The sequence below is a fragment of the Cheilinus undulatus genome, linkage group 8, assembly GCF_018320785.1.
Source record: "Cheilinus undulatus linkage group 8, ASM1832078v1, whole genome shotgun sequence".
Classification (NCBI taxonomy): domain Eukaryota; kingdom Metazoa; phylum Chordata; class Actinopteri; order Labriformes; family Labridae; genus Cheilinus; species Cheilinus undulatus.
Window position 1 is genome coordinate 31,425,153 of NC_054872.1, and position 15,043 is coordinate 31,440,195.

A 15,043-nucleotide genomic window follows, 5' to 3' on the forward strand; every position below is an offset into this window, starting at 1 on the left:
TATTGAGGTTTTACAAAATTTTAAATTGTATGACCAGCATCTATCACAAACATTCCAGCTCTTGGGTTTACTGATGTTATGGGGTAAAATACTTGAGGGTAGTTGACTGAAGTGATTAAAATGAACACAGTATCAATATACTTGAGTTGAGCTGCTGTGTAAAACTTCTTATGACTAGCTCCACTAGATGGCAGTAAGCAACTCATTTATACTGTATGCAAGTCCTGATGTGGATGAGTGTGGCAGTCACATGGAATTTGCACTGATAGGGGTTGGATTGGACTGACTTGAGTGTGGTATGACTGTGAATTATATCCCTGTCTACTGCTTACTAGAAGATTAATGCAACAAAGTAAACAAAATGCTCGAGCATCTCTCTGACCTCACTGATACTGACAGAGGGAAAATTCAGTGCATCTTATAGGGCTATAGTTGCAAGGTGGAAAAGAACATTGTCTTAACTCTGTGGTATGGGAGTGAGTCAATAATGGATACACTTGCAATAGTGTTGCAATAGTGGAGTCTTATATTTGATAAGTGAAGAGATTGTATACTTAAACAAATATATACAGCATGCATTTTCATAGCTAAAGACTTGCTATTAAAAACCCATCTACTCTGCATGTGAACTAAAAGTTATGACAGTTATGCATACCCACTGCTGTCTAGTATGTGTGGTGAGATGTGGTTAGTGGTTTACTGCAGTACAAACTAAGTTGTACTCATATTTTTGAGAATAAGGGTGCCAGCAGAGTGCCGAATGGGTTGTGTTTACAGTAGGGCTCCTTTTAAAACACTAATTATGTGAATAATACTCATTATGGCTTGTTATCAACCACTGAAGAACTCTCGTCAACTTCTGCATGTCAAAAAAACAGGAGGTGAACTCCTGCCGCGCGTTGTGTTTTGCATGTGTTCTGAAACTGTACAGTAGACAAGACAGCCCTCGCGCTTTTTGTGTTTCGAACTGGTCTCACGCGGCAGTGGCATGCATGAGGGGAATCCGAGCGGGCGGGTTTAGTCGACCTAGTTCTGTCCAATAGGCGCTCATCGCGGGCGGAGCGAGGAACTTCGAGAGCGAATAAGATTGAGCGCCGCGAGCGGCCAGGCCTAGTCTCCCCGTGCTTGATACACGTGAGCTGGAACAACTATTGTACGCCGGGAGGCAACGTGCTCAAGCGTTCCTCTCGCCTGAAAAAACGGCACACTCACGTTTTCCGTGGATTACAAGGAGACTGGAAAAGCCATGCTGGACTTACTGATTATTACAAGAATCTAAATCACAGTTCTTATGAAGATATGTAAAGTTCTAAGCCATTGAAGCTGATCATGGCTAAATAAGTGATTTGTGCCCATCTACTTGTGTGTAGACTTTGAACTCACTATCACCTCACTTGAGCTCAAACTGATATACATTTTTAGTACTTCAGCAAAAACAAACCAGGAAGAATGACTGTGTTTGTACCTATCAGACAAAACAAACTGACTGTTCTCCTCGATGTACGGCACGAGGGTAGGTGTGTCTCATAAATAATAAACGAGCTTAGAGAGAGCGCTTAAATCTACACCACGCCCCCCTCAAGCCTTGCTCGTTTATTCCGCGAGGTGTGACGTCACGTGAACTACCCGTGTCCGTTCCAGCTGAGGGAAAGAGAGAGAGGACAGTCGGACGTGGACGACGCGCGGCCCAAACACAGACCGAAAACCCGTGCGCCCGTGACTTGGATCCACCGGATGCAAAAAAGTACAGACAGAGAAAGAGGAAACGACCCCTCCTCCCCCCACGACGGACAGCAGAGCGCGACAGCACAGGAGAGAAACACCAATGCAACTTGTCATCTGACCAACACAGCCACTGCCCTGTCACTGTGTGTGTTTTATGCACCCAGTTTCACATCGGTTGTTTTGTTTTGACGGACGTTTGTTCTGCAACTATTTTGGAGTCTTGTTTATGAGTGCCGGATCATTACCTCGGAATATCACTCTTCAAGTTTACTGATTTTTGTGCTTCGTGGGTGTACGTGCGGATTCCATGGTCATTTTCTGATTTTTATTATGGACAGTATTCCTTATCGTATGGTGTGACTGTCCCTCCCACACTGATCTCCAGAGAATAACAGCTTTCTTTCTTGAACAGTTTTAACAGCGTTCAACTGCAATGGAATATTTCGATGAAAATATTTTTGCAAGGAAATAAGCAGCACCTCTTATCGACAAGTGAAAGGTAAGCGTTGCATGTGTTTTAACTCAATGTCTTGTTTAACTGCGTCATTTATACTTGTAATACATTATAATGGTTTCTTTATGCTGCATGGACACTTCTCAAAACTATCGCTTTCTCTCTCCAACCCCCACCCCCCCCTCCTCGCTTACCCTCGTGCATACTCACGCACAGCCATCAGCAAGCAAGTCCTATTGGTAGGTACTCGGTTAGTTCGCCACGCCTCTTCAAGTGCCCCAGGTGTCTCTCTGCGACCCCGTCTGGTCCAGGATGTCCAGGCAGCTCACCCAGCTTCCGACCCCCGACCTCCCAGCTGGCGCAAGCCCGCAGTTTGGAAGTTGTACTCAGCCTGCAGGCTCCCTCACAGGGGGACATCTGAACTCCATGACGGGACTTAAGTCCCTCCTGCAGCATCCCATGAAGGGAGACCAACGTTTAAAGAGCCCATTGGATGCAAAAGGTGAGACTAACTCATACTTTCTCAAAGTGTTGTTTTGACTACTGATACAGGCCATCTTTAATATATGTTCTGACGGAGCATGAATAAATCATGCAAGTCTGTTGTTGTGATATAAATGCTTTATATTTAATCTATAAAACATTTTATTTTCACACTGAACTACTCAAAATATCCCACTAAAGTCTTATGCTCCATCATACATTATCACGATGACTCTCATGTGACCTGACTCAGTATTCACCTGGATTATAATCCCTGCTGTGACTACAAATGAGGATCCGGATTACAATGAGTGTTAACATGTTATGCTGTAGTGTACCTGCTATGCAGACTTTCATTGTGGGTTTTTGCTGTGCTTGAATGTACCTGCTGCCCTTTATAAGATTCATTTAGAGTTTATACACATGTTATGAGAACAAACTGGCTCACATCTTACTGGATGCTCCAACTGAGCTGCCATCTGGTCCTTTTGGGTTTTTTAGACTCAAATTGAGAGGGAGATTTAGGAAAAGTGCATCCTAGGTATACACTTGCTGAACTATCAAGTTCTTGACACCACACAGGGTTGCTGTTAGCATCCATTAATGGGTGATAGAACATTCTGGTGTGCTGGAAGTCATACTTATTATTCATCAATATCAATCTGCATCATTATAATCATACACTACTGTCTCTGGCAGACAAAGACAGACTGGACCTTGATGAGGACTCCCTGGGAGTGTGCTCCATGAGGAATGGCAGTGGAATTGGCAGCAGTAATGGCTGTGGAGGATTAAATGGAGGAGGAGGAGGTAGTTTCAACCAGTTCTTGGGGCCTCTCTTGTGGGATCGCACCCTGCCTGCGGATGGGGGGCTCTTCCAGCTTCAGTACATGGACTTGGAGGAGTTTCTGACAGAAAATGGAATGGGCAGCATGCATAACAACAATAGCTCCAGTTCTGCCCAGATCCCCTCACAGAGTTCCCAGTCAGCTGTACCCAACCAGAGCTCCCAGTGCCTACCGCCCTCATCCCCACCTTGCTCCACATCTTCATCACCCTCTTCCTCTTCTTCGCCATCGCTGCTTGGACTGGAAGTGGCTCAACCGCAGAACCTTGCAGGAGGAAGTGACTGTCTTCATGGTGAGTTAGGTAGGATATGACACAAGACAACACACATCACAAATATACAAAATAGTACGTCAAGGTCCAGTAAGATTTCAAACAATGTAATACCACACAACATTTAATGATACATCCAATACAAAATGATACACTTCACCAAACAAAACAATACACCACATAATGCCAAACAATACTAATATATGATAATTTGAGTAAACATACAATACAGTATGATATGTTACAATTTAAAACTTTGATTAGCTACGATATAAGACAGTATGGAACTATGATATGATACAATATAATACAATTGAAAACGATATGAAACAATGATTAGATATGAAACAATATAAAACTTTAATGAGATATAATACAATATGAAACAATGATACGATAAGATACCCTGTGATGTGACATGATATACAATACAATACAATATGTTACTATGATAGTATATGATACGATATAAAACTTTTATTACATAGGATACAATATGATGCGGTATGATAAGAAACAAGACAATAAGAAACTATATTATATGATATGATCCAGTATGAAACCATGATATTATATAATAGATGTGATAGAATATGTGGTAAAATTTCAAACATAATTAGATATTTTACCATACATTTTAGTATGATACAATGTAATGCCATACAATACTTGCGGGTATGACCTGATATGATATAATACCATACGATACAATAGGATATTATAGGATATTCTACAATACAATACAAAACAGTATAATATATATAATTATATACAATACAATCTGATATGAGCAAAGAAAGACACCAAATGATACAATCAAAGAACTATTTGATACTATATGATAATAATGGAAACAATAAAATACGATACCTAATGAAACAAACCAAATACAACACCAGACAATACAATATGATCTCATACGTTGGGGTATGATACCAGATGATATAGTATGATACAATAAGGTACAATGATAACAAAAAGAGCTTTTTGATGCCAAACAGTACAATATTGGATGATATGATACAATATGATACAATTAATATCATAAGATACATTAAACTACAATTTAATATTCATGATTGGATAAAATGCCAAACAATATAATGTAATATGAAACAGAAATATAAAATGAAATGCAATACACAATATGTTATGATGCCAAATCTTGACTTAATCTTGGATCCATGTACAGTGTTTGTATTAATAAAGACAATACAATAATCAGTATGTAAACAGAGAAAACCAAATAGCTGGAAAGTTGAACCAGGGTGGTAAAATACTGAACAAGGACAGTTCATTCTTCAAGGTTGGTCTATATCAGCTCAAAACAGCAGTATCCAGAAAGAGGGTCCTGCAAACTTAGCACAGCTGACAAACTGAAAGAGACAAATTGTTCCCAGCTACTGATATGAGGCCAGTAGACCCCACAATACTGTTATGGTTGTGATGCAATCAAGGTTATGTGTTGTGCTTTATAATGTTCCCAAGGCTTGTGATTCAGCACTTTTAACTCTCCTTTGAGTTTATAACAAATACCACGGTGACCAAGCATTTTTCAGTCCAGTGGGGGTTGGGGGGGGGGGCTGAAGGCAGGAGATACAGTCACATGGTCTTTCATTTCAAAGTCAACTTAAAAGAAGGAGCATGGATTTGAAATGGCTGCTGAAGAATGACTGACGTGTTCTTTTCATTTGGCAGCATTGTGCCAGGTTAAAGTTGTCTCAGGGAGTAAGCAAGAAGTGGAGAAAAATAAGGCAGAAAGGTGAGGGGTTGCTAAGGAGGAGGTGTATTAAGAGAAAGAGATTTGGGGCTTTTTTGATGAGTCAACCTGAGAGCAATGACAAGGAGAGTTTTGGCATGTGATGTGTGTACTGAAGAGTACAAAAAAATCAGCATTCACTCCCAGCCAATTATTAATGTGCAGCAGGGTCAAAACATTACTAAGAGAGAGAGAGAGAAGTGTGTGGAGTGTTTGCGGTTGCGTGTCTTTAAATCTCTCTCCCACTTCACACGCCACAGCCATGTGTACGCGTCAGTACACGTGCCGAGGCTGAGGGTACTGGAGTGAGAGAACTAGAGGCAGGGCCAGCAGACAGGGAGGAGGAGCCCACAGGGAGGAGGGACAGACTGAGCAACAGGAAGAGTTTCCCTGAGATGCCAGACTTCCAATGAAGCATTGCATTAAGAATGAATGACATTAAGTTCACTGGTTTTCACTTGAGAGTTTTACACAGCATAGAAGGCTTTTCCCACCCTTAAAGCCCCTGAGGATTTTTAAACTGGCTTTACAACAGAATAAAATTAATTCTAAAGAATCTTTATGAGATGCAAAAGCAATCAAGACCATCAGAGACAATGTATGATTACCTCAAACTTCAACACAAACCCAAAGTTCCTCACAGGAGCTTTAAGTTAAGAAATATACCTTCATAATCAGGTATCATTGATGACAATGGCCTGTACTTTTGCATTACAATCTTTTTATGGAGTGTATGAAAATACTACAAGGTTCTTATGAAAAAAAGCATATCAAGTGCAAATTAAAGTCTGTTGTTTATTTTTAAAGTAAAAGTCTCCATATGTTATTAGTTGCTTTAAAAGTTGACTGGATTATTCTCAACAGCTCTCCCAAAGCTTGAAATAAGAGCGGCTGCGCTCTAATCCACAGTGTCATAAAGCTCCCCTGTGAACAGCTGCTCCATGAATATTGAATGGAGGACACCTAACAACAAATGTTCATATTAGGAACCTAAGAAGAAGAAGAGCTGCTGTTTACATAAACAACAGATTCAGGCCTTCCTGGAATGCAGTCGCACAAGTCCTAAAATGTGTTTTGCCACATATTGGACTATTTTACAGAAAGTGAATGCCTCCTGTTCTCTTGCAGTTTCAAACACATGGATGAAAATGCTCCAAATCAATTTTGTTAGTCCAAAGCTTTCTGTACAACAGGGAGAGACAAGGATGTGCTGCAGGAGGGCTGTAGGATTTTGAACAAACACAACACAACGCCAGGTTGATGCAGTGAAATTTCCTGCTGTCAGGATGTAGCTGTAGATTTTTTTGGTCTCTTGCTGTATGTTTCATGTACTCACACACAAAGGTTCGGTTTAGTGAATTCATCTTGATTGTACGTGCTTGACATATCTTGTGGAAAGTGATAGTACTCTTGGAGCGTTTGGCTGTTTTATGGAGAAGTTGAAATGGTGAAACATGGGAACATCATGAGGGAACACTATGCACCTTAGGGTTCATCTCATACAGCAATCACTCATGTGATAGCTGCTCATTTCAGATCTCAGACGACATGTTTAGCAGCTGGCAGCAGGGGGAAGTTTTGATTTTCTCCATTAATGCCTCCTTTATTCACTAAATATATCATGCTTTGTTTTTTGACCACTCTAACAAATGACATGGTTTTACAGTTGCACTTTGGCAGTTTTTGCACCCAGTAAATCTGCATTAATCACCAGCTTTGTGGAGTTCTGTTGGGACTGTGTTGACACAATTATATGTGCATTTTTAAGTCTTTGCAGTGTTGTTGCAGTCCAGTTATTCATCCTTCTATCGCCAGTTCAAGTTCAATGTTTTTATATGTGGAAATGTGATTATATGGGCCCTACAAAGTGGAGTTGCTTTAGGATTCAACCCTGCTTAGCATAAGTTGTTGTTGGAATATAGTTTAAAGTCCTTTAAATGAGCATTCCTTTCTTGGTTCTATTGATTTTACAGTATTAACAAACTTTTATAAAGACAATTACAAGGAGTTTTTTTTTTTTGCTCCTGCAGAGGAGTGGTCAGTTGAGTGAGGTGCGTTGAGCCTTAAGGGGAGTGGGGAGAGGTATAGCCCCATACTGGCCCCACTTAAAGAACTGGTTTTAAGAGGAGGAGTAGAAAGTTACATAACATTTCCACTTTTGGATACCCCCCTGAGGACTTAAAGTTCTGCATGTTAACTTTTGTCGAACTTAGCTTGCTTTTGACTTGTAACAGAAGCTAACACAATACAAAGACTGATTATAAGTGTTAATCATGGCTACATGTCTCATTATTGGCACTAGATTGCTGTACAGGATGCTAGGAATATCTTTACTCATTTGCTTATGTAGCATTACACACAGAGACATATTTGACTGTTTTCAGCTTGAATTGTTTGATCAGATCTAGCATGCAGTGCTTAAAAGATTAAAGGGATAGATAAGCCATCTAAAAAGTCTAATATGAATAAGATGAAAGATTTGATAAGTCTAGAATCCCATCCTTTAAATATCCTGTTGCTCCATTAAGTCCATCTGTTCCATTATGTCTATTGATCTCATTGAAATGGTATGCATTATATTATGTAATATGTGTCTTTTTGGGTCTTTTACTGCACGGTGTTCATAATATCATTCAAAGATCACCATGTCCCTGAAACTTTTAAGTTTTAGTGTCTATAAAATCTGAAAAATGTGCTCAGCTCTGTTGAGTCCTTAAAAGCTGGAGAATTTTGTTTGTTGTTTGTAACACCAAGATAGTAGCTCTCTGCTTCCATCTGGTGGCCACAAGGATGTATAGTCACAAAGGTTTGAATTCTCGTCTTACTAGTCTGCTGTCAGCGGCTGCTCTGTCTGATTCTGAATGGAACATCCATTCTAGGAAACATGCAGTGAAATAAAAATTAATTGTTTTTCTCCTTTGTTTTTTAGGGAGTCAAACAAGTATGAATGATTCCTGTGAGTCACCCTGCTCCTCCTCGTCGTCCTCCTGTCCACCCCTGCTGACGCCTACGGGCAGCGGCCCCGACGTGGTTGGAATGTTTGACATGGATCCCGCAGACATGTCCAGCTCCTCCAGCCAGCAGAACTTCGACCCCAGGAGGCACTCGTTCAGTGAAGAAGAGCTCAAGCCACAGCCAATGATCAAAAAGGCTCGCAAGGTCCTGGTTCCAGATAACATGAAGGTGAGTGCTCTCTGAAGGGAAGAAGTGGTCAATTAGGAAGGAATTCTAAGTCCTGATTGCATTGGTTGAAGACCCATACCTGAATGAACAAAGCAGAGGCTTATTGATCACAATGTTCGGTTTCTGTAATTTAAAAAATGACTAAAAACATAGGAAAGCATCTTAAACCGGCCAGTGGTGTTTTACACAAATTTGTTTTTCCTTTACATTGTATAAAAGGAACTTAAAACTAGCTGAAACTAAAATCTAAAAATAATTTTAGTTTACTGAAACTAAACAAAAAAAAAAAAAAAACAAGCTATTCAGATTTAAGCTTTTTTACTTAAACTTAAATCTGTGGTTGGTAAAACAAACTAATATGGAAGAAAATTAGGGACAACATCTCCTCAGTTTTTGTCTTTGACAGCAGCAGACCGACTGAAATGTTCACCCAAGTCTGGAGAGTTTAAAATGGTCTGATATGATTGGAGCAGACTTCAAACAATAGTTCATTTTAGGTCTTAAGTTGTATTTAAAAATCAAATTTGAATACATAAAATGGAAAGTGAAGAGTAGATGGTTTAAATAGTTTTTGAGGATTGCATGTTGGTTACTTTTTCTCACTTTTTTAGGTCTTGCCCCTGACAAGTGTCCTGTATCACTGAAAATTGCAAAACTGATAAAACTTAACTACAGCTACTCATTTTTGCAAAATAAAAGCTAAATTAAGCCTACGCTAAGCATCAATAAAAATGAGTTTATGTTTAAGACACAAAGTCGAAAAACTAAATAAAACTAAAAACTCCAATGCTATTATAACCTTGATAGCCAGTCTCCATACTGAAGAAGCTAATTATTGACTTTAATGATCCCTCAGCTGTCAAAATACTTAATAATTTATTTAATCTTATTAATATGGTCAAGGCCGCCAATAAAAGATGGTAAAGGGAGAGCTTTCTGGGGCTAAGCCAAAGGGGGGGCCCATTGAGGTTGAGGAAAATCATGGTCCATTGCAAAGATAATCTGTAATAGCCGTATTTTGTATTTTAATTGAATAATAAACACTCAAAGAAACAAAAAAGTAATTTCATTATTTATGCTGTTGTACAAAATAGGCTTTTTTTCAAAATTTAAACCCCTTTTATTAAAGCAGAATTACCTATGTTTTGTTGATTTTAGCAATGTGGATGAGCAAATCAACAAAAACATTTGAAAAGTAGACAGACTTCATAACTGAGCCATGACCTACACAAACATCAGGGTGCCAGAGAATAAAGTAGAAGGAACTGAAATAACTTTAAGGGGGGAAAAAATGGCAAAATGGGTTGAAAATATCAAAAACTGGCTGACAAAAAGTGGTATTAAGTGTGTACAGGGAAGTAAAAATGGGATAATAAAGGCAGAACTGGGTGAGGAAGGGCAAAAATGGGCAGAAAAATTGTGAAAAGCAGCTAAAGTGGCGGATCGGTGTAAAGTGGCAAAAATAGTTTGAATGAGGCAAAAATTGGAAAATAGAAAATTGATTAAGAAAAGCAAAAGGGGCAAACATGGGCAGAAAATGGTGAAACACATTTAAAACGTGGCAAAGATATAGCAAAATGAGTGGAAGAAGTGGTGAAAAGGGGTTAAAAAGTGGCATAACTAAGTTATTGAACAGCAGAACCCAATAATAGCTTCACACACTTTTCAGCTCCAAAATGAAGTAACCGTTAGCCAGGATGCTAGCACTTGTGCTACTGATCTAGCACATACGCAGTGATCATCAATAAATCAATCTGTCTTTCAGGAGTCAACTCTGTGGGCAGGCCTGATTATGGCTCTAATTATACAGAGAAAGGACTAAATTCAAGGAATGCATGCTTATTGAACACATACATGAGTTCATTAAAAAAAAAAGAAAAAATATACATGTCAAATTTGCAGATACCCCCTCACTTTGATAAAATGACAAAATAAAAAAGAAAAATAGGTAAGGAAATAAGAACTTGAAAGGAGTATACAAATAGAAATAAGATTAGAACAGTATTAAACACAAAAGGAAATACTACAATAAAAAAGAAATAGCATCCATCAAAGTTAAAAATTGGTAAAAAAAAAAAGGGCTGAATAAAAATGAATTTTAGAGATGCTTTTGTAATCGTAGAAGTAGAGGGTGCTAATGAAAGAGCACAAAATGTTCCACTCTCAATTTCACTTATCATTTAAAGCTGAGTGTTATTTCTGCTGCAGTGGGGTGTAGAAAATGGAGGATGTTTCTCTCAGACAAATATTTAGTTCTGACCAAACTCTGAGGAGGAAACGACTGAAAGGAACATGTCCCACGCTCATTCATGGCCAAACACCCACATTACACATTACAAATAACAGGATACACAGTAGAAGACACGCTTCTTCAGAAACTAGCCAGACCATTCATTGATTATTTTATTGAACTCTTTTGGTCTAATAATAAAAAGGGATCAGAAATAATCCTTGTTGTGTCTTTCTGTGTGTCCTCTCCCTCCTCAGGATGAGAAGTACTGGACAAGGAGGTATAAAAACAATGAGGCAGCGAAGCGTTCCCGAGACGCCCGCCGTCTCAAGGAGAACCAAATTTCCGTGCGCGCCGCCTACCTGGAAAGAGAGAACGCCGCCCTCCGACAGGAAGTGGCCGAGATCCGGAAGGAACTTGGCCGCTGCCGCAACATCCTTAGCAAATATGAGAACCGCTTGGCTGACCAGTGATGCTGACGCGGGAAAAAAAACACAGGAAGAGGAGGAATTTAAAGCTGGATTGAATGAAAAAAGACTTTGACGGCATGATGGACAGAATAAGAGAAATGGCGATGATGATGAGGAAGCTGATGATTCTGATGATGAATGTATAAGACAAGGAGAAGGTTTGTGTTTCGAAGCTCAGGTGTCTTGTTTTGTCGAGGTGTCGGCTCTTAAAAGTGATAGATGGAGAGAATAATTTAACAGATGAGAGATGTGACTTTTAAGAGTTTTGTTATTGGAGAATTGTATATTTTTATAATACTTTAAAATTTAGAGGGAGCGCAAATTTGGAGAATAATTTTTGTATATTTTCTACATGACGTGTGGACAGAGTAAAGCTATGGTAAATCTCTTTTTATTCTAGGTGAGTCCAGAGATGTTTAACAGGTGTCAGCCATCGATGGGTAGCTTTTTTGTCAGCTGGGTTTTTGAATCAGGAGGATGCAGCAGCAGGGGCGAGGACACATGTAACAATTGTAATATAGAGAGCAAAAATGATCTTATAATCGTATAGTTCAACATTTTTGTGGATTTTACTCAAGCACTTAATTATTTTTCCTGCTCTGTTTCTGTCACTGGGAATGGGCATGCTAGGAAGAGAGAGACAAGAGGAGACACCGTGTAAACAGACCTGCACTATCTTCAACACTTGTCTTGTGCGTTCTTTTTTAATTAATAGAACAACTTCACTTCACCTCTTTTTAATTGAACCCCACAACAATATTAGTTCTGTGTACTTTGAGCTTAACTTGATGCGATTAGTACATCCTACTCTAGTCCATACTTGTACTTTTGACTTCACTTCTCAATCCCAGTCGAGTGTTTTGAATCTGGTGTTTGGTATCTTACCTAAGCAGGTGAAAACCTGCTGTTGTGTTGCCCCCCAGGTAACTCTGCTCCTCTTCACCCTCTCTTTGACTCGTTGGGATATTTCTATTTCTGTCTGCTCTCACTTGCAGCCAATCCCCTCAGAGCTTTGTGCAAACTCTTCCTCTCCTATTTTGTCCCTGCGTCTCTCTTGTACCTCCACGGTGCATGGAGTAGTAAAGATCTCAGTGTTGTACTCTGAAATAGTAATCAATCGTCCCAGCACATCATTACTTTACTGTACTTTATGAACACACTTTAATCAGCATTATTACAGAGGGAGGAATGTGTATATTGGAGAAGCCTATGCTATTTTGTGTATTTGTATTCCAGGAGATGGGTTGTAAACCATTGAGTGGAATGGTGTTAATTTCTCAGATTTCTGGGAGGAATAAAAGCCAAAATTTCCTATTATTGATCCACAAAGCTTGTTGCTATTTAGTGCTTTTTTCAATACTTGCTCCTTCTGTTACTGTTATTACTTTAACTGTATCTTTAAACCTCTGTGTACCCACCACACCTACACAGGTACACTATGTTATGTTCCTGAGGGAGGGATGAATAGTAATAGAGTGTGATTTAATCCCCTTTATGACCATTACTGCTATTATTATTGTTATGATTATGATGATTATCCCTCTTGTTGTTGCTGTTCTATATTATTGAATGATTTTCTTTCTTTGGATGAACATGATCTGTTGCACCTTGAAACATCTATGATCTTCAGTGTTCCTCAGAAAGACTATTCAAATGGAAACCACCCTCTCTGTCTGCTATTTGCATCCCGTCTCACACCTCCAGACATTACTCACTTCTGCAAAGGATCCTGCTGCCACTTTGGTTTCTCTCACCGTGGATTCACGAGCGTGGCTTGAGAACTCGAACATGACGTCCATGCAGACTTGATTATTTTCTCACGATGACTTCCTCTGTTCCCCCAGTGGTGTACGGATTATGCACACCATCAATATTTGCTCCTTGTTGGTTGATTTCCGCCTTTGATCACCTCAATCAGTGATTGTTTGCTCCTCCAACAGGATTTAGTCTCTTTATATCCTCACAGATGTGGTTGGTAAATCTTCTAGTGACTCTTAATTGAACTACAACTGCCCTGCTGCATCAGTGGTGTCCTTGGTGCCCAGCTCAATCTGTGCTGGTTATTTGGATGTAGTCGAGATTTTTCCAGATACACCAATAAAAGATTGTTCTCATTCATGACTTCTTCGCTTTTCCTGGGTAGTTTATCACATTTAGACATTTTAAAATAATTCTCAGTATCTTTTCACAATAAGAGAAAAATAATGTTAAGCCTGTTTCCAGTATCACAGCAACAAAAATCAGTCATAGCCTGCCATAATTGGGTAATTTCTTGTTTTCATCACCAAAAATACCAGGCAAGCTCCTGCAGAATTGCAGTTACATGCTGCCAGTGTATATCTGTGCAATTTACACATTGCTCTTTCCCTCATTCTATAAAAAGTGCATTACATTTAAAAACTCTCATGAATCACATGTTATACTATCCCTTTCAGCACACTTTAAGAAGTGGTCTTCAAAAACAGGTGTAAATGCAAAATAGTGGAATTTAAAAGTGCATCCAAAAAAAAAAAAAAAAAAATCTTAATTCACAATAGAAATTCTGAGAAATTGTGTACTGACATGTCTACAGTTGCCATGGTTCGCATTATGTAGCTCTAGTGAGTTTACATGTCGGTAGTGGCGTACCTCGGTTTGGGGCTACGACGTCACGTGTTTTGTTGCTCTTATTGGCCTGTACAGATGTGATAGACAGAACGTACATCTAATCATCCTCAAACGCCGTCTATGAAAGTCTATGGTCCAAGATGGCTTTCATGTGTTTTGCACTGAGGAGAGGTTCCCGTCTAGCCCCTCTAACATAAGTCCAGATCGGTGGAGGGCTGCAAAGATGGCTGTCCTTCTGGATCTTTGTCCTATCTCCACACAGGATCTCTGGATCTCAGACAGAGTGACCAGTGGGTTCTTGATCATCCCTCTTTCTAAGTTCTTCTCCCTTGATTGCTCAGTGTTGACAAGCGACCAGCTCTTGGAAGAGTCCTGATTGTGTCAGACCTCTTGAGGCATCTGGCTGCAGACCTCTACAGTAGGGTCTTTTAAGCTCATCTGTTGCTGTTGTCATCCCTCACTCCCTCCCCCGTACCCTAACACTAACCTTAAGGGTTTGGGTGCCTAAACCTAATCCTCTAGGGGTTCCTTAGGCCTTAGACAAAAACGTTATGTTTCCGTTTCGTTTTGAAGACGTTTTCCGTAAATACAGGATCATTTCAGAAAATGTCTGCGTCAGCATGGAACCACTGAAAACGACTGGAAACGCTGTAGAATATATGGCAAGCCTGTACATGGCGCTGTATTGCTGCCATGGAAATGCACCAAACAAGAAAAGAAGATAACAATTTGACACAAACTTTCTTCTAGTTGCCCTCCTGGTTGTTCTCCACGTTGAATTTAAGAACATCTGGTATATGCTGTTCGCGGTGGTGGTAAAGGGGCATCAGGTTTTGCTGTAAAAGACATAATAAGCTCAATAGCTTCTGCAGCACGAACCCCCCCGCCCACCACCACCACCACCACCACCACCAATAATCCACCACTGTTGTTTTGGTTCCATGTGGGCATGCGAGGTAAGTAGCCTACGTTATGTATGACGTAATTGTTTCAAGAAAGATGCAGTTGGCTGC

At 39.7% G+C, this 15,043-nt stretch overlaps 1 protein-coding gene across 2 annotated transcripts; it reads left to right on the plus strand.

Annotated features, from left to right (window-relative positions):
* The first annotated feature begins 10 nt into the window (after nt 1-10).
* dbpb (D site albumin promoter binding protein b) lies at nt 11-13,537 on the plus strand. Of its 2 annotated transcripts, none has more exons than XM_041793335.1 (5): nt 11-2,224; nt 2,396-2,681; nt 3,362-3,811; nt 8,470-8,723; nt 11,211-13,537. In XM_041793335.1, exons 2-5 carry the CDS (start codon nt 2,492-2,494, stop codon nt 11,424-11,426), a joined length of 1,110 nt encoding a protein of 369 aa, XP_041649269.1. In that variant the 5' UTR covers nt 11-2,224; nt 2,396-2,491; the 3' UTR covers nt 11,427-13,537. The 2 variants fall into 2 exon arrangements, with proteins under 2 accessions (XP_041649269.1, XP_041649270.1); XM_041793336.1 differs by having other exon boundaries at nt 3,362-3,802.
* Nucleotides 13,538-15,043: the final 1,506 nt, after the last annotated feature.

Excerpts from the sequence above, each read along its gene's own strand:
- dbpb (XM_041793335.1), top strand. The coding sequence starts at position 2,492 with ATGTCCAGGCAGCTCACCCAGCTTCCGACCCCCGACCTCCCAGCTGGC. Across the intron at positions 2,682-3,361 it reads GAGCCCATTGGATGCAAAAG|ACAAAGACAGACTGGACCTT; the intron begins GTGAGACTAACT and ends TGTCTCTGGCAG. Across the intron at positions 8,724-11,210 it reads TGGTTCCAGATAACATGAAG|GATGAGAAGTACTGGACAAG; the intron begins GTGAGTGCTCTC and ends CTCCCTCCTCAG.